At 39.7% G+C, this 20,367-nt stretch overlaps 2 protein-coding genes across 7 annotated transcripts in view; one reads left to right on the plus strand and one right to left on the minus strand.

The window, feature by feature from the left end:
• Nucleotides 1-685: 685 nt before the first annotated feature.
• Nucleotides 686-13,434, minus strand: LOC126997350 (guanosine-3',5'-bis(diphosphate) 3'-pyrophosphohydrolase MESH1-like). The gene is made up of 4 exons (XM_050858405.1): nt 13,282-13,434; nt 3,570-3,737; nt 2,465-2,613; nt 686-1,711 (listed from the first exon to the last, which is right to left on the minus strand). Exons 2-4 carry the CDS (start codon nt 3,709-3,711, stop codon nt 1,436-1,438), a joined length of 567 nt encoding a protein of 188 aa, XP_050714362.1. The 5' UTR covers nt 3,712-3,737; nt 13,282-13,434; the 3' UTR covers nt 686-1,435.
• Nucleotides 13,435-14,365: 931 nt separating this feature from the next.
• The window catches only part of LOC126997351 (histone H3.v1-like), a 76,159-nt gene continuing 70,157 nt past the window's right edge, over nt 14,366-20,367 (plus strand). For all 6 annotated transcript variants that reach the window (XR_007752047.1, XR_007752049.1, XR_007752048.1 and 3 more), the window contains exon 1: nt 14,366-14,704. Coding sequence is in view for 3 of the 6 variants with exons in the window: in XM_050858406.1 (XP_050714363.1) it covers nt 14,596-14,704 (109 nt within the window). In the remaining 3 variants the exon portion in view is untranslated. The remainder of the gene's footprint in view (nt 14,705-20,367) is intronic.

The raw sequence follows: 20,367 nt of genomic DNA on the forward strand, positions 1-20,367 counted from the left end.
CCAGTAAATTAGAATTTCAAGGCATTTTGGGCAAAGACATCCTGAATATCATGTGTGATCCACATGTTAACTGTTCACCACGATGTGAGGCACTCATGTATATAGGATCAAGTGGATAGAAGTGTGAGGAATGTATGTACACATAGATTCGTCCCATTTCTCTCTACATGATCCTATATACATTAGTACCTTACAGCTTTTCATGTAAATATTGACAAAGTTTGCAAAGTTTTGTTTAGTCAGTGCAACATCTGTGGTCATATGCCAGAGAGAGACAGAAGGGGAATGAATTATAGAAGGGAACAGATCCCAGGAGACGGGACACAACCCCCGATTAATACCTGGTACCCATTCACTGCTGGGTGGACAGGGGCGTAGGGTATCGGAAAACCTGCCCAAATTTTTCCACTCCACCCAGTTGTGAGCCGAGTGTGCAAACCACTGCACCACGAAGCCCCAAAAATATTGACAAGATAAGGAAATCAAACAATGTGCAAGAATGTCAATATCATATAAATTGAAAGCTAGAGCTTCCTTCCTTTACACTTAACTGAAGGGAAAGTTCCTTTTTATAGTGATAATTTAATATTTTCATCAACGTTCAGAGGCTAAACAAATACAGATGAAACACATGAACAAATAGAAGGAAATAATATTAACTCTTATATTCAGTTAAACAACAACAAAAAATTGGTATGGTTTATTGTCATCACTATAATAAAGAGTACATGAGGCTGCAGTATACAGCTCAGTAATGTGTCAATGCACTGAATCCTGAGATGGGACTAAAAAACACTTGTCTTCATATCCTGCTGCATATCACAAGGAATCCAAAAGAGATGTTGCATCTACAATGTAAGTGGCCAAGGCATGGGACTATGATCCCAACTATTTTTTCATAACATTATCAAAAAGTCAACATATCATTTTTGTCCCAACTAGACATTACTTTAGACAAGACTTGGTCACATTCATATAGTAAGTCAACAAAAACAACTGTGCAGCATATTAAGGTATTTCTCTTTATATTCAACTGCATTTTCTTGGAACTATTTTGTATTTACCTCATCAATACCATCAATATCACATTTTTATTATCTCTGTTAATCTTTTCCCACTCCACTCATCCTGATCACATATCACATCCCCAAAGAAAAAACAACAATATTGTATCCTACCACACACTAGCTTATCTTGTCCTTCCCTTTTCTTCCTTTCCCATTTTCCTTCTCTTCTCCCTTTGTATTCTTTTCCTGTCTTCTCTCCTCTCATTTCCTTTACTTTTTCCACTCCTGCTTCACTCTTCCTTTTCCTCACTTCTTTTCTCCAGTCTTACTTACTCCATCAAAATGTCATATTCTTGCAAGCAAACTATATATTAATTTTCTGCTCCTTCTTTTCCTCTTTGAACACCACTCAATCTCCTTTCCCCTCCTCAAACTGTTATATTTCTATGGGTGAACAACTTCTCTAGCTCTCCCTCTAGGAAGCTATTGGTGCCCTGGCAGCCTGCCACCACCTTGGCTGCCCACTGAAAGTACTCCTGCACCCTCGTCTCACTCCATCCTTGGGGTGTGCACCTCTCAAGGTCACGAAGGTTGTACAGCTTGTCAGCAAGTTTCACCAGCTTGGCTTCTCTGGAAATATGTGGTGTATGGACGATTTGAAGGCGCTTTCTCTCTCTATAATCCAAGCTCTTATCATCTGTCACCTGTGAAGAACAATATTTGTTATGTTTATATTAATGGAAGCTAAGTCGAGGGTGAAACAGGATTGAAAAATGTTAGTGAATTCTCATTAACCTGTGGGCTTTGGGTGACGGCTATAGCTGCTCGTTGATAGAGCTCAGAGCAGCCATAGCCGTCCTCTGTTCAATCAAAAACTACATGTCTTTCCAACACATCTCTGCCATGCTGCAACAATCTTTCATCGTGGAGAGGAAGGACTAATGGTGAGAAAACACTAAACATTATTGCATTTCTGTTCAAAATTACCATACAGGGCACTGATGAAAACACAAAGTTATTCAAAATATGAACATAGCTCATGCACTAAAAAGACCACAACACTTTCCTGCCCAAAGCTTAGGGGTTAACATGTAAGTTTTCATTGCCATGGTTATTTGATATTATTCTTACTTATAGGAGGAGAGAAAAGATAGGTAGTGGTAGTCTTTTCATTTTATCCTAGCATCAGAAATATGAACATGAGAAGAATGAGATTACCTGATGGTAACTATCTCTTATTTTCATTCTCCCTTTTCCTTTCCATACCCCACCTATTTTCACCCTTTCTTAGTACATCTATGTTATTCCCCTCTACTGTTTCCCCCTCATACTACATCCCACCCCTTTTCACCCTTTCCCACTCTTAAATCCTTTTATTTTCACCCTACCCTTTCCTCCCCATACCAGATACTCCTAACTGACCCTTTACCATCCTTGCCTCTGACCAGCTCACCCACCTCAGCCACCAACCCTGCTACTCTGGGTCCAAAGGCTTCCTGCAGTTCCTGTGGGGATGTGGCTGTATCCTCCACGGTGTCGTGAAGGAGAGCTGCCTGTAGTACATCCACATCCTCCACGCCCGCCTCCACTAGTAGGTAGGCCACACCTGTCATGGCCTTAATGTGTCAGGCACTGATGTGACTAACCTTATGTACATGGCTCAAGTTAGTGAATTTTTTTTTTTTTTTTTTAAAGGACATTTTTTGTTGTCTATATATTAGTTTGTTATGACTCATTCAGCAGTGATGGTTACTTAAGAGACATGGGCTTATTTTCCTAATATAGAAGCCACTCATAACTTCCTTTAACAAAAAATTACAATTGGTGCTTTGTTTTACCCCCCAAAATTCCTAATTAGCACCACCTCTTTTGGGAGAATATTCCAAAAGTTTACAATCCTTGTCAGAAACAAACTAATTTAACTCTTTTGCTTAGCCCCCTTTCTTTCTCTCTCACACACACAAATATTCCCATTTAGAAGGACTGCTCTTTGGAATGTATTGGATGAGGCAGAAGTGCAGGCAAGGAACATTCATAACTTTAAGCTAAAGCTGAATAAAAGTAGAAGTGGAGACAGGGTAACACGAGACCAATCCTGCATAATACCTTAGTGCCAGAAAATCCATGCCCATCATATTATGTATCAGCTTAGATCAGCATTTCTTAACCTTTCCCAAACTTAGCAACCCCTGCTGTCAGGTCTAGGCAGTCCAGCACCCCATAACTCTGGTTAACATCTAGTTTTCTATCTTTTACAATGAACATTAACATTGTGCCGATATATACACAGCACTTTCCAGCACCCTTTAAAATTGATTTCAGCACTCCAGGTTGAGAAATGCTGTTTTAGATTAGTGTTACGTAGGATGCTATGAGAAGTCCCTTAGTGTAGAACAGGGTCATTTATGTTAACCCAACCTCCATGCCTCCCTTGTGAAGCTCAGTTCTAGTGAACAATATATAACACTGCATTTACTTTTCATCTACATAAATTAGTTATATTTTTTCATTACAACTAGCTACACACACACACACACACACACACACCACACACACACACACCAATGGGGTGGTTGATGTACGGTGTCTTTTCTGGGTCTTTCCTCCTCTGGTCCTTGTGTTTCACCGCCGAAAAGTTGACACACCTGATTATAGCAGCGGCCATGCTCTCACTCCCTCCGGTGACCTGGGAAGTTGTGTTCATTGTTCCTTCTTCTTGCCACGCTGAGGCTAGAGAAGAAGGGTAAAGACTGGTATTATTAACCCCATCATTACCGGATGTGTGTTTTGTGATACATGCGCCCATCAGGCACTGGGTGCAGAAAGAAAAAGAAAAAAGAAGAAATGCGAAAGCTGTGGCTATTTTCCATACCTCAACAAGGAAAATACGTGATGAGTGTGAGACAAGTACTAATGGTAAGGTGGACAAGGCTGGGCCAGGAGACGAGGCAAACAGCTGTGGAAAATGTAACATGATTGTAAGGTCAGTGGACAATGGTTTAGAATGTGACAGCTGTAAGATCTGGTTCCACTCAGGATGCGAGGGAGTCGGCCAGGAGAAATACTGATTTTTGGCGAAAGACAAAGAATTCCTGTGGTTTTCTAAAAGGTACCATGTCAGAATTATTTCTAAGAGTGATGAGACACAAAAGTTAAAGGCTGAAAATTCTGCTCTAAAAAGAGAAATAGAAGAACTAAAAACACTGAATGAAAACCTGATGCTAAAGTTTGAGGAACTTTGGAAGGGGAAGGAGATGGTGGAGAATACAGCAAAAAAGGTTTTGAAAGTACTTAACAGTAAAGAAAATTAAATGAGCAAAGCAGAACATGCCGCTGAGAAAGTGCTGGAAATAAATGAAGAAAGAGAGGAGAGGGAAAAGAAGAAAAACATAGTGGTATTTAACCTAACAGAATCAGTAAAGCAAACAGCTGCAGAAAGGAGAGAAGAGGATAAGATCAAAATTGATACAGTAATAAAAGGCAGTCTAGGCTTTGAGGATTATGAATTAGAGGATACTTATAGAGTGGGGAGACCAGACCAAAACAAATCTAGACCAACTATAGTAAAGCTGAAAGAAGGCAGAGCAAAATGGGAAATAATAAAGAATGCAAAGAGACTGGGAGAAGACCCTAACCAAGAGAATAGAAAAGTTGGTATAGCCTGGGACATGACAAAAAGGAAAGAGAAGAAAATAGGAAACTGAGAGAGGAACTACAGCGTAAAAGAGAAGAGGGAGGCCGATTGATAATAAAGAGGTAGGATCGTAAATATAGATAACCAACACTATTGACAAGTTAAACACAATAAAAATAATACCAACAAAGATAAGAGTAAAAGAGAATTAGAAATAAATTTGATAAACATACAAAGATTGACACAACCAAAGCAACTGGAATTAGAAGAACTTATATTACCTAATACAATCATGTGTATAACAGAAACACAACAAAAATATCTCAAAGTCAGTATCGCAAGCAATATTCAACACATACATTCATACAGAGATAGTGATGACAGAAAAGGTGGATGACTAACAATTATGATTAAGCAAAGTGACAACAAGACCATTGAAAAATAAATACTAACCACAAAGATATTCTACATGCCAGACTAAAGATGGACCATTGTGCAATGCAAATCATTCTTGTATACTTGTATACTAAAAGAAATAACATTATAAAGAAAGAAATTGACAGTATAATAAACTTAATTGAAGACGAACCCATGATCCTCCACGGAAATTTCAATGGCCACGTGTTTTTTTTTTTGGCCTCAACAATTAGATAACAACGGAGAAAAAGTATTACATTGGAAAGTAGATAAAAACCTTATACTATTAAATGGAGACCAAAAATGTGAAGGAGAAATTACATGGGAAAGCAGAGGTTTTCAAAGTCCAATAGACTTCATAATAGTGAACCAAAGCATGTATGGCAAATTCAGCAACATGATAATAGATGAAAAGAAAGAAAAATATGACCTACCAGACCACAATTTATTAGTAGCGTATTTTGATATATGGCCTCAGAATAAAGAAAATGGATAGCCTATAGTGACAAAAAGAAAATTATTACATACCAAAAATTAATGGCAGAAACAATAAATAGTTACAAAGTGTACATTGAGAATGTATTAAATTAAAAAAATACAGTCTCTCTGCAAGAACTGGAAAACATCATGAAAGAAGCATCCAATAAATTTTTGGACAAACAGATACAAAGAAGAATAAAACAAAATACAAAAGATATAGAACCAGTCTGGATAACACAAGAAATAAAAAGCAAAATAAGTAAAATAAAAATAATAAACAAGCAAAACACAAAACATTGAGGAAAAAGAAGATATGTCAACTTATACCAAACACAAAAAATTAAAGTTAAAACATATGCTGCAGAATGCAATATCAGTAAATGAAAAGAAAATTACAAATGAGATCAGGAATGGACAAAACAAAACAACCATGATATGGGATAACATAAAGAAACTAAAAGGAGAAATTATTGTAAAAAAAGATATATTGTTATGTGATCCTGACGGAAGAAAACTGGATAGCCTATATCTGAACAACCAAAACAATTAGAAGACTTCTGGAAAACTGTATACAGAGCTATAAAAAACAAGATTGAAGAGGTATGGAATAACGAAAGGCAACAGCAATATGAAAATGAGCTGGTAGTGTTACAAAACAGAATAAATTATTACATTAAAGTAAAAAATGGAAACAAGTGGACAGAGTGGAAAGTGGATATGAAGTTAAGGGAACATTTAGACAAGGTTGTACAGTGTAAAAAAATAGACACACCGCCTATGAAGGAGACAGACATCTATATATCAAAAGAAGAAGTCAAATAACAGTTATGTAAAACTAAAGCAAAAAAAAGCTCCTGGACCAGATGGCCTAAAAACAGACCTTTACAAAATTCTAGAAAGTAGTGACCAATATGTGACACAACTTTCAAACTGTTTCAATAGCATAATATAACAGCAGAAGGAAAGATAAGTGAAAATTGGAAAACATGTAACACAATATTAATCCAGAATAAGCCCAAACCCACAACAGCTGACCTAAGGCCCATAGCCTTGACAAACACTTCATATAAAATTTTTATGGAAATCCTCAGACAAAAGTTGGAAAAACATATGAAAGACACGGACAACATTAGTGACCCGCAATCAGGCTTCACAGAAGACAGAAAAATTACAGACAATTTATACATACTAAAATACTGCATTAATCAAAGTTACAAAATGAAAAAAAGAACTGATTGTGACCTCACTTGATTTTAAAAAAGCCTTTGATTCAATAGACAGAAAACACTTATCACAGCGCTAATGAATTACAAAGTCCACCCCAAAATTATTAATCTTGTAGCAAACATATATACAGATGACCTCACTAATATATTTCTAAATGGGACTAAACAGATAACTATAAATATAACAAATGGTATAAGGCAAGGATGCAATGCATCAACATTCCTGTTTACAATTTTAACCTACAAAATAATGACAGAATTAGAAATGATGAACATAGCTAGGCTTTAAAAATGAACATTTCAAAATACCCATTCTATACTATGGAGATGACAGCTTACTATTATCACACTCAATAGAAGAAATAGCAGAAAGTATAAAAAATATACAACAAATAGGAGAAATATATGGATTAACAATAAATAAAGAAAAAATCAATATACTTATATATAACAAAAAAGAACAAGGAATTGTTATTGAAAACATTCTAGTAACACAGAGTATAACATACCTAGAAGTCACAATAACGAACAACAAAAACTGCTTCAAGGTCTTCAAAAAACAAAGACTAAGCAAAGCTAGTGAGTTAGCTAACATTACATACAGTGTAATAGCAAGATGCTGTAATAGATTACTAATTGGCAAAACTTACTGGAAGGGAATGGCACTGTCGGCAGTACTCTTTTCAACTGAAATTATGGAATACACTGAAGAAGAGAATACTAAATTACAAGAATAGAAAACTCTGTCTACAGGGCAATATTACAAGTCCCAACCTATGCTGCCAACAGTGCTCTAAGAGGGGATATTGGTGCCTCATCTTGCTATGCCAGAGACATAAAAATTAAATTACTATTTGCTAAGCACTTGCTGAAAGAAGACAGAAACAACTTGGCCAGAAATATATTCCTTAGAGAAATAGAAAACACCAACACAAAGTGGACTAAAACCTTAAAGAAATATATGAATGAACTAAATATAAATATAACACAACTTGATAGCTTGACAAAGAATAATATAATATAAAAAGTAAGGAAATGGGACTCAGCAAAATGGAAAAATGAAATACAGACAAAGTCAACATTAAGGATATAAGAATTATACAAAAAGGACTTAAAAGAAGAGACTTGGGCAGAGAGCACACTGGGAACAAAATTAATATTAAGAGGAAGAACTACTAGACGCATAGCACTCAGAGAGTGCACACCTCCGCCAAAGGTCGTCCTGAAAATTGGTATGAGCATCAACTGTGATCCTATACATCATATGGAAGCATTTGTTTCGGAATTTGATGAAATTCTATTTTTTTGGAAACTTTGACCTTGGGCAAACTTTTTGAGGTAAAGGTCAAAGGTCAAGGCCATGCAAGGTGCATCATATGGAAGCATTTGTTTCAAAATTTTATTAAATTCTATTATTTAGAAACTTTGACCTTGGGCGAACTTGTCAAGGTCAAGGCCATGCAAGGTACGTCTTTCCATGAGCTAAAATATGAATTAAGTCTGAAGTCTCTACGATGATGAGAACCTAAGTTATGGCCAAAAATATGTGAATGACATTTTGTGCAACCTTGACCTTGACTTTTGACCTTTGACATAAAAAATTTAATGGATATTATTCTGGATGGACACAAAGTGCCCTTGAAAAATTGGGTGAGATATCCACAAAATTGTGCACAGGAGTCTGTTAACGAACACACAAACAAATAAACATACTGACCGGACCGAAAATATAACCTCCTCCAACTTTGTTGGCGGAGGTAATAATACCCTGACTTTAAACTGGAGGAACAGGTTTCAGAGGAAAAGTGAGGAGTGTCTGTGTTGTGGTGCAGAAATAGAAACTTTAGAACATTTTCTGCTGGACTGTGAAGAATATGAAGAAATAAGACAAAACCAAAAACTTAAACAGAAAACCAAAGCAGAGGCTACTTAATAGCCAATATATCAGTGTTTCAACCATTAACCATGGAAGAAATTGAAGACAGAAAAAAGTATATATCACAAAAATCTGGATCAGAAGAAAACAGAAAATTCACCAAAACTAAAAAACACAACAACGCCAATCAACAATCAAGAATAAGGACCATAAGTGGGAGCCGTTACACAAGCAATCCCACGCCTACTACTGGACTGGACTTGCATCCCCCATGACAGGCCCCTGTCATAGTCAAAATATGTTGGTACTGAGGGCTCACAAGGACTCTGATTTTGGTGCTAGGGCAAGGTGGCAGTTCTGTCTGTGTTTGTAAAAAAAGGTCTCCAGCTGTTGGTAGCGTGATTCATACGTTATGCAATGTCATAAACATCAACCACTCACATACTGCCACTATTATGACGTAATTTGTAAAGACCAATCACAATATTATACTTTTATACTATTATTACCAATATATATATATATATATATATATATATATATATATATATATATATATATATATATATATATATATATATATATATATATATATATATATATATATATATATATATATATATGGCAACATGTGCCTCCCATAACTGGATACATCCCATTTCGTCACCAGTCCAGTTCGTCATATACCCGGTCCGCCAACAAAAATCCCATTTCGTCACCAATGTGAAATCCGTTTCGTCACCATAAATTTCAACAAGATGATTTTCTCATTCAATGCTGAATCTAATGAAACTGTCAATGAGAGTGCGTTTCTTATCGAATAACTCGATCACTTGATAGAAACCATTGCATACCTGTCAAGCTACTGTGGTGTCTTGCCATAAGATTTTGCGTTAGAGACCATAAGTTTGTGTATAAAAAACGTAAGACTTGACAGGTATGGTTCCGATGGACTGAAGCAGACACACACACACACACACACACACACACACACTAACCGTAACAGTAACCGTTACTCAGCACGCTCACATGAATTTAAATATGGCGCGTACAATATATTTCAAATTGTTTAAAACAAACATATTAAAAAAAAACCACATCGCAAGCGGAGAAAAAACGTAAGATTTTCAACTTACGCCTTAAGACTTGAAAGTCACCGAAATTATGTAAGACTTACGTAAAAAATGTAAGACTTGACAGGTATGCCATTGACAGTTCTCACAGTGGCAAGCCAAATATTCACCTCAGGATGACATACAGTAGTGGAGCTTGTCACCCTTGTTCAAGCTGTCAGAACAAAGTGCGATTACGTCAGCCAGGCTCTACTGTGTGATATATGTCATCAGTGAGGAAAAGCGTGGTGACGAAACAGATGAAAACAGTGGTGACGAAACGGGTGTAAATAGTGGTGACGAAACGATTTGGTGACGAAATGGGTATACAGTACCCCCCATGACTGTATAGAGGGGTTGCACGTGACGTCATCAGAACGATCAGCTGATCACTTCTCAGCTGCCCCACAAAGGCCCGCCATTTTGGGAGGCACATATTTACCGCAAGAGAGCTCCTCAGCTTTTCCCCGCCATGTTACTGTGTTGGTGTTTGTGTTAGTGGCCCATCTATTACTGTGTAGGTGTGTGTGTGTTAAGTGTCCATCTATTACTGTGTGGGTGTGGGTGTTAGTGGCCCATCTATTACTATGTGGGTGGGTGTGTTAGTGGCCCATCTATTACTGTGTGGGTGTGGGTTTTAGTGTCCATCTATTACTGTGTGGGTGTGGGTGTGTTAGTGGCCCACCCATACTGTGTGGGTGTGGGTGTTAGTGGCCCATCTATTACTGTGTGGGTGTGAGTGTTAAGTGTCCATCTATGTATTACTGTGTGAGTGTGTGTTAGTGTCCATCTGTTACTGTGTGGGTGTGGGTGTTAGTGTCCATCTAATACTGTGTGAGTGTGTGTGTTAGTGTCCAACTGTTACTGTGTGGGTGAGTGTGTTAGTGTCCATCTATTACTGTGTGGGTGTGGGTGTTAGTGTCCATCTATTACTGTGTGAGTGTGTGTTAGTGTCCATCTGTTACTGTGTGGGTGGTTGTGTTAGTGTCCATCTATTACTGTGTGGATGCGGTTGTTAGTGTCCATCTGTTACTGTGCGGGTGAGTGTGTTAGTGGCCCATCTATTACTGTGTGGGTGTGGGTGTGGGTGTTAGTGTATCTATTACTATGTGGGTGTTAGTGTCCATCTATTACTGTGTGTTAGTGTCCATCTATTACTGTGTGGGTGTGGGTGTTAGTGGCCCATCTATTACTGTCTGATAGGTGCTACTTTGCCACTCGCGGTAGGTAGGCAGGGCCGGCTGCCAAGTATAGGTCAGTGGGCTTTTTGCGAACCCCTTACGTTCTTATGTTCTTACTTAACACTTCCCGGGGCTGCCCGGGGTTAAATTAGTCATATATTCATTGTTCTTATCATCAAATATATCTTGAAATTTGATAATAACTGTACATACTATATGTCCATCATCATTTGGCAGCCTAATGGATAGTTATATAACGAAGCCTAGCCCCACTGTCCAGATTTTTTGCAGATTCATTTAGATTATGTTATGAAGACTGGAGGCACGGGTCAGCTATCATCAGGGGGTAGGGCTCAGCTGATCGCTCTTGCCTCTCAAAATGGCTGACAGTTGTTTTTCCTAAAACAAAAGCGAAGCGGTGTGACGTCAGTGCAACTCCTCTATAAGACACCAAACTTGCTGCACGAGTCCAGAGACACGCCAGTCCTCGTCGACAGATCGACTTGGTCGGCTCGGCTGACATCAGCCGATAGTCGGTCTGTCGGCACCCTGCTATGGGCCGCCATTGGCAAAGGGCCGTGCTCCCCCCTATAGGGAGGGAGCAATCTCTGACCAGCAACATCCACGAGTCCACATTTTCAGTGCCGCTTGGCATGCCTTAATGAGGAAAGTTGGAAAGTTTCGTTTAGTCGGTGCAATATCTGTGGTCATATGCTGGAGAGAGACAGAAGGGGAAAGAATTATAGGAGAAGGGAACAGATCCCAGGAGACAGGACACAACCCCCAATTAATACCTGGCACCCATTCACTGCTGGGTGGACAGGGGTGTGGGGTATCAGAAAAGCTGCCGAAATTTTTCCACTCAGCCCGGGAATCGGACCTGGGCTCTCTTGGTTGTGAGCCGAGTGTGCTAACCACTGCACCACGAAGCCCCCGTGCTTTAGTGAGAAGATTGCGCTGGTTTTTACGTAATGATGGAGCAGTTGCCGCCCTCCGACATTGATGACGAATATGACGGTGGGTCGATGGATGAGTCCGACCCAGGGTGGAATGGTTTAAACCAAGTGGTTTAAATCATGTTTTTTTAAATAAACCCATTTTTCTTTTCAATATTAGTCATTATATATTTTAAACTTTGATTGCGGTTCACGGAATTTCAGGTATTCAGGGTAATATATCATTATTTTAGTGTTATATGATATTTATTCTATAAGACTTCAAACATTGTAATATTCAACATAGGAGAATTTTATTAACATTTTAGGCTTTTAGCAAAGGAATGACTTGCTGTGAATTAGTTTCCATTGAGAAAATGTACGATATTTGAAATAACATATTAGTCCTTTCCAAAAAATAAACAAATTAATAAATAAATACATCTCTTGAAGTTTCTCAGTACAAGAAAATAATAAAATTGTCTCTTCTAAGTTCTTTCCTTAAAATCTTGGTAGTTGGTATGAATCAAAGCCTGCTGAATAAAGTTGCCAAAATCACAGTTCTTACGGGTTTACTTGAAGTCATGATCATCATAATCTTCCATTTCTACATCTTTGTTCAGAACTTTATATAAGAAAATGAGCTTTGCTGCTTTTTCTACACCTAACTTATTTCTAATCTTTGAATGAACTAGTCCAAATCTAGAAAATATTCTCTCCACACTTGCACTGGATGCACTAGCGGTCAGCAAACCCTTCACAACCTGTAGTGCATCAGTAGAAACTTTTCCCGTTATTGATTCCCACCAAGAGTTAAGAGTTAGATTCTTCAACACTGATTCTTTGAATAAACAGGACTTGTTGAAGGGTGCAGCAGGGTGCAGGGTCAAGAATGAGCTCCAGGGGGCAGCATGTGCCAGTAATAATAGTGCCACTATAAACAATTGCCTGTGCCATGACGGGCTCAGGCCAACCAACTATCAGACCCATATGAATTAGCCTACCGGCACAATAGGCCAATGTAAAAAATAAAAAAGTTTATATATATATATATATATATATATATATATATATATATATATATATATATATATATATATATATATATATATATATATATATATATATATATATATATATATATATATATATATATATATATATATATATATATATATCTATATAAATTTTTTTTTAAATTTTTTTTTAAAGTTTTTTTCCACCCTGGTCTGACCCCAGCAGTGTTAGCAAAGCAGAAAATGACAGGAGTAATGGTGAGAGCAATGAGACATTGCTTACGATGTGGGCAAGTGCGTGGGCGGCCGGTGCGGCAGGAAACGGGGCTAACGCGCCGATATCTCGTTTCCTACTAAACCAGCAATTCTACTGTTGTCATATATGTTTTCTGCTAACCTTTAAACTGCCCTGAGAACTAGTGACAGGGTGTGGTTGTGCCGGTGTGGGTGTTGGGGAGGCGGAGCAGCAGCAGCAGCCAGCACGCCACCTGTTTGTTTACGTCTGATAATAGTGATACGAAAGCCGCCGGTGTTGCGAGAAATACCTCCTAGCAGAAATAAGTCGCTCTGATGTCCAACGCGCATACAAACTAAGGGAATACACAGCAGGAAAACATATTAATTTTCCTGCTTTTATTCTTGTTTATCCACTTGTGATATTTGTGATGGTTGATATTGCCCGCAAGACAACAACACACCAAACCAACAAACCAAAGAAGCATGAACTGAGTGAACGTCAACGTGGGGGTAATTCTTTCTAAAATCTCCCCTATTCGTTTGTTACAAAGCCTTCTCTTAAATTAAAGTGTTTCGCTGACGTATGTGCCATGTATTGGAGCCGAAACAAAACAAGTAAACGATAGCGGTGAGTGAAATATAGAAAAGGTAAGCAAGAACCTCTCTGCGAGCTATTTTTCAAGTGCGAGCTGATTCCTACAACCCCCTGTCCTCCGGCCCCTACCCCCCTCCCTCCTAATCCATTTTTACTCCTATTGCTTTAATAGATGGAGGGGGAGGAGAATTATGAGAGTGGGCATGTGGAAGGTGTGATACATTTCTTCTTTTTTCTTCTGTCCATGCATAGGGGGTCCAGCAAGGCAAGTGTAAGAGTTTTAGAGTCAGAGCCGATACAAAGACGAGGTACCTCCCGCGGAGCCCTCACGACCAAGTCCAAGTCCAATTGTAAATTTATCTATGATGAAGATCCAGTAAGAACGATGCCAAAAGAGTGCATTACACTGCAAATTGTAACGTTATGATGTAGGGATATTGTGTAGAATGTATTAATCTTAATTTGCAAGAGGCTGCTGCGGTGTTCGAGTGTGCAGCGGAAGGGAAAACATGGTTTTATAAGAGATGTTTCAAGAAGCGTGTGCGTGCGCAGGCGTGGTGGAAGTCTGTATTCTGGAAATAATATGATGTCGACATGATAGAGGAGACCAGCCACGTCATTAACGTTAATTTATGGAAAAATAATAACACCAAATTAATATTCAACCATTTATTTCACGGCACGATAGGGGGCGATCAATAGAGGCTCGATTGGGCAAGTGGTCAGGGAGGAACGGGAAGGGGGGAAAGGCGAGAGAGGAGGAGTGGGAGGCAGAGGAGGGAGAGGGAGTAGAGCGACAGGCCATGGCGGACGGCAGTGTGAGTCGATACCTTGTTTGACTCGTATCTTCATCCCGATGACCACTCCGAGGCCCCTAGGATGCCGACTTTCCTCCTTCTACTCCTTGGACTAGCGGCGGGATGGGTCCGGGCCCTGGGAAGTAGTCGCGAGGGGGTTCCTGCAGTGGTCGCCCTGCCTCTTAAAAACGGTAAGACAGGCAGCATCCTTAGTGCTGGATTTCCGAACATCATCCCTCCTCCACCCACTCCCATGCCCCCTCCGCCCCTGCCTCCTCATCCCCGGCCATGTATATTTCTCTATCCTGTATTTATCCTCTCCATCCCCTGTCTTTACATCACTATCTTGGCCTGATTCTCCTCTGCTGCTTGCATCCCCACATATGCCTCTTCGATACGTGATGCTTCTGCTTTCGTTTCTCTATATATATTGATCGAGGAAAAATAAATTCAGACCTCCTGTGACTACGGTGGATATCTATAGCACACAAATGAAAAATGGATGGGACGGTGTGAGGGGAAAGACAAAGGAAGCAGTGATGGAAAAGATACTCGAGACGAGAGACCCAAGGATGCCGCGTCCAGTGTCCCGGTGTGGGGCGATTCTGTAGCAGGGACACAGTGACCCAGTGAACCGGTTGTGTGTGTGTGTGTGTGTGTGTGTGTGTGTGTAAGAGAGAGAGAGAGAGAGAGAGAGAGAGAATAACTATTAACTATACAGTGGAAATTACCTGCTCTCTCTCTCTCTCATTAAGAACGGAGCACCCCGCTGGGACCATAAGGTCTTTGTGGTCTTTGCATTTATTTTACAACGCAACTTCAAATTGTTTTGTGGGGAGAGAGAGAGAGAGAGAGAGAGAGAGAGAGAGAGAGAGAGAGAGAGAGAGTATGTATGTTTGTTTGTTTTCTTCCTCTACTACTACTACCATGTACTACTACTACTTCTACTACTACTACTGCTACTACTACTGCTGCAACTGGTGCTTCTGTTACTACTACTACTACTACTACTACTACTACTACTACTACTACTACTACTACTACTACTACTACTACTACTACTACTACTACTACTGCTACTACTACGACTACTACAATTACTACTACTACTACTACTATTACTGCTACTTCTACTACTACTACTACTACTACTACTTTTAGTGCTGCAGCCACTCTTAATAACTACCGATGCTACACACTAGAATATGTAGCAGTGATAGTAGCAGGGGCAGCAACAACAGCAGTAGCAGGAGCAGGAGCAGCAGCAACAGCAGTAGTAGTAGCAGAAGTAGTAGTAGTAGTAATAGTAGTAGTAGTAGTAGTAGTACAAAATTCTCTTTCTTTTCTTTTGGTTGCTAATCTTATCTTTACTGCCTCCCCTCCTCCTCCTCCTCCTCCTCCTCCTCCTCTTCGCAGTGACGTGTGTATATCTCTCCCTCATCGTTTGTCTGTCCCTCGAGGAAATATGTCCCCGTCCCTCTCTCCCCGTCGCTTAAATGGGTTCTTAGTCTTTCTTCTCTGCCCCCTCCCCTCTATTCATTTTCCTCTGCCAAGGTACAGAAATTTATCACCCCCTCCCCTCCGTCAAATGAAAGTCTCCCTTGCCGTGTCTTTATCGTTGTTGTTGTTGTTGTTGTTGTTGTTGTTGGTGGTGGTGGTGGTGCTCCTTGGACAGTCCCGAAGTGAGGACCGTAGCCTACCGGTGTGACCAAGGATGGGTGCGACGGACCATAAGTTATTTACACCGGATCAGAAACCCCATCAGCATACAATTTGGGCGTCTCTTATACCTTTTGATCTCCCAGAGTGTCGTAGATTGTCATTTATGCGTTCTTATACTACCTTGCTTTCCCTTTAGTATTCATTAATTCATTTGTGCATTCATTTACGTTTAATCATCTACGTTGGTGATCTCATGGCGTGGTTCCCCTTTGCTGAGGTCTCTTAATTTGTTTCGTTATTTACCAAGGAATTAATACATAGTCACTCATTCATTCATTCATTCATTTATCGTTTCCTTTTTCATTTGTTGGTCTTGTTACGTGCATTCCTTAGCCTACAGCGACACTCTACAAGGCTATCGTTCATTCCTTTCCATGTCATTCATTGTCATTCATTCTCTAATTCATTCACTCATTCATTCACTCATTCATTCACTCAGCCATTCATTCATTCATTCATCCACTCACTCATTCATTCACTCATCCATTCACTTATCCATTCACTCTTTCATTCACTCATTCATTCACTCATCCATTCGCTTATTCATTCTCTCATTCATTTACTCATTCATTCACTCATTCATTCACTCAGCCATTCATTCATTCATCCACTCACTCATTCATTCACTCATCCATTCACTTATCCACTCACTCTTTCATTCACTCATTCATTCACTCATCCATTTGCTTATTCATTCACTCATCCATTCACTCATTCATTCACTCAGCCATTCATTCATTCATCTACTCATTCATTCACTCATCCACTCACTCATTCATTCACTCATTCATTCACTCATTCATTCACTCACTCATCCATTCACTCTTTCATTCACTCATTCATTCACTCATCCATTCACTCTTTCATTCACTCATTCATTCACTCATCCATTCACCCATCCATTCACTTACCCATTCACTCTTTCATTCACTCATTCATTCACTCATCCATTTGCTTACTCATTCTCTCATTCATTTACTCATTCATTCACTCATTCATTCACTCAGCCATTCATTCATTCATCCACTCACTCATCCATTCACTCATCCATTCACTTATCCATTCACTCTTTTACTCATTCATTCACTCATCCATTCGCTTATTTATTCACTCATCCATTCACTCATTCATTCACTCAGCCATTCATTCATTCATCCACTCACTCATTCATTCACTCATCCATTCACTCATTCATTCACTCAGCCATTCATTTATTAATTCATCCACTCACTCATCCATTCACTTATCCATTCACTCTTTCATTCACTTATTCATTCACTCATCCATTCGCTTATTCATTCACTCATCCGTTCACTCATCCATTCGTTAATTCATTCACTCATCCATTCACTCATTCATTCACTCATCCATTCACTTATCCATTCACTCTTTCATTCACTCATTCATTCACTCATCCATTCACTTATTCATTCACTCATCCGTTCACTCATTCATTCACTCATTCATTCACTCATCCATTCGCTTATTCATTCACTCATCTGTTCACTCATACATTCACTCATCCATTCACTCATTCATTCACTCATTCATTCACTTATCCATTCACTCATTCATTCACTCATCCATTCACTCATTCATTCACTCATCCATTCACTCAGTCATTCACTCATTCATTCACTCATCCATTCACTTATCCATTCACTCATTCATTCACTCATTCATTCACTCATCCATTCGCTTATTCATTCACTCATCCGTTCACTCATTCATTCACTCAGTTATTCACTCATTCATTCACTCATCCATTCACTCATTCATTCACTCATCCATTCACTCAGTCATTCACTCATTCATTCACTCATCCATTCACTCATCCATTCACTCATCCACTCGCCCATTCATTCACTCATCCATTCACTCATTCACTCATCCATTCACTCATCCACTCACTCATCCACTCACCCATTCAATCACTCATCCATTCACTCATTCACTCATCCATTCACTCATTCACTCATCCATTCACTCATCCACTCACTCATCCACTCACCCATTCATTCACTCATCCATTCACTCATCCATTCACTCATCCACTCATGCATTAATTCACTCATCCATTCACTCATCCACTCGCCCATTCATTCACTCCTCCATTCACTCATTCACTCATCCATTGAATCATTCATTGACTCATTCATTCACTCAGCCAATCATTCATTCATCCACTCACTCATTCATTCACTCATCCATTCACTTATCCCTTCACTCTTTCATTCACTTATTCCTTCACTCATCCATTCGCTTATTCATTCACTCATCCATTCACTCATCCACTCACCCATTCATTCACTCATCCATTCACTCATTCATTCACTCATCCATTCACTCATTCACTCATCCATTCACTCATCCACTCACCCATTCATTCACTCATCCATTTTCTCGTTCATTCTCTCACTCATTCGTTCGTTCATCTACACTGCTAATCTGAAGGCGGGAACCCAGAATGTTGAGGTCAAACCGGGGCCTCACGTGGTTAATTGCTGACGGGAGGGGGGGGAGAGAAGGTATATAGCACCACCTTACTTGACCCTCACACGGAACGCAACAACCGCTCGATATCCGCTCCGTAATCTTGCCGGCTCCCTCCCCATTAATAAAATGAAGAAGAAGAGGAAGGAAAAAGAGCATGTATACCTAGAGCGTAATGTAGAGCAGCGCTGGGTGACCTCAATCTGCTAACCTGAAGCTTCCTATTGATGTGACTGGTCTTGCCAAGTCCAAATCCACTTCATCTAGTTTTAAACCTGGACTTGCACCCTCTTTGTTTTCGGTAATAGTAAAATGGACAGAGGGTTGATGTAGGACAAAACGTAACCGATCCAAATCTTCTTAACTCTGTCCCCGAGCTTCAGTCAGTCCATGCAACCTTAGCTATCCGTCTTCCTGTACGCTGATATAAAAGTTAGGGTGTAATGAGCGGCAGATGTGGGTAGTCTTGTTTGTCCAAATCTGCTTTTCTTGTACCCTATCCTCATTCAGTCCATGCATCCTAAGCTATTCGTCTTCCTGTACATTGATATAAAAGTTAGGGTGTAATGTGCAGCAGATTTGGGTAGTCTTGTTTGTCCAAATCTGCTTTACTTGTACCCTATCCTCACTCAATCCTTGCAACCTTAGCTATTCGTTTTCCTGTACATTGATACAATAGTTAGGGTGTAATGAGCGGCAGATGTGGGTAGTCTTGTTTGTCCAAATCTGCTTTTCTTGTACCCTATCCTCATTCAGTCCATGCAACCTAAGCTATTCGTCTTCCTGTACATTGATAAAATAGTTAGGGTGTAATGTGCAGCAGATGTGGGTAGTCTTGTTTGTCCAAATCAACTTTTCTTGCACCCTATCCTCACTCAGTCCATGCAACCTTAGCTATTCGTCTTCCTGTACATTGATAGAAAAGTTAGGGTGTAATGTGCAGCAGATGTGGGTAGTCTTGTTTGTCCAAATCTTCTTATCCTGATTTACCTAACCTTCCTAACCTTCTCTGTCACTGTAAATCTTAACCTGACCCTACCGGGAACAGAACTGGGTGACCTCATTTTGTAAATCAGGTTGCTATTGTTGTGACGGACCTCGTGCATCTAAATCTATAGGACACATTCATACGCATCCCAAACACATTCACGGGCACGTATTTCGCCACATCGTTTTATGCCAACAAGTACAAACGTCGTAACATGCAACCACACGTATTCCTTCGCACTGCTTCCTGCCAACACTTCAAAAACGCTGTAACAACTGACACAGCATTGTAGGGAGACGCAATAGCTTTCCTTTTCCCCTTTCAGTAGATGTAGTACTAGTTGTAAAGGTTTTGCCTACTATCGATGTTGCTAGATTTACGGTCAGTCTCTGCCACACATTTCCTTGTTTAATTCTCGTATCATCCAGCGTCTCATTCCACCTTTATCTCCCTCTCCCCCCCTCTCGACCTCGGGGACTTAGGGTGAGCTTTTGAGCCGCTTCGAGGGTTTCAAGTATTATAAGTAGCCATTGACGCAGCTCAACAGACCCCTTAAGAGTGCTTGGAAGGGATGAAGTGATCTGAGGCTCCCACTGGATAGCCCAGAGTATAGACACGTTTGATCCTTCAGACTTACAAGATTAACCTCTC

This window comes from Eriocheir sinensis, chromosome 12 (genome assembly GCF_024679095.1).
Source record: "Eriocheir sinensis breed Jianghai 21 chromosome 12, ASM2467909v1, whole genome shotgun sequence".
Classification (NCBI taxonomy): domain Eukaryota; kingdom Metazoa; phylum Arthropoda; class Malacostraca; order Decapoda; family Varunidae; genus Eriocheir; species Eriocheir sinensis.

Coding starts and splice junctions, on each gene's coding strand:
- LOC126997350 (XM_050858405.1), bottom strand. CDS start 3,711: ATGAACACAACTTCCCAGGTCACCGGAGGGAGTGAGAGCATGGCCGCT. Junction 2,614..3,569: donor GTACATCAACCACCCCATTG/GTGTGTGTGTGT, acceptor AGGCCATGACAG/GTGTGGCCTACCTACTAGTG. Junction 1,712..2,464: donor TAGCAGGGTTGGTGGCTGAG/GTGGGTGAGCTG, acceptor TGTTCTTCACAG/GTGACAGATGATAAGAGCTT.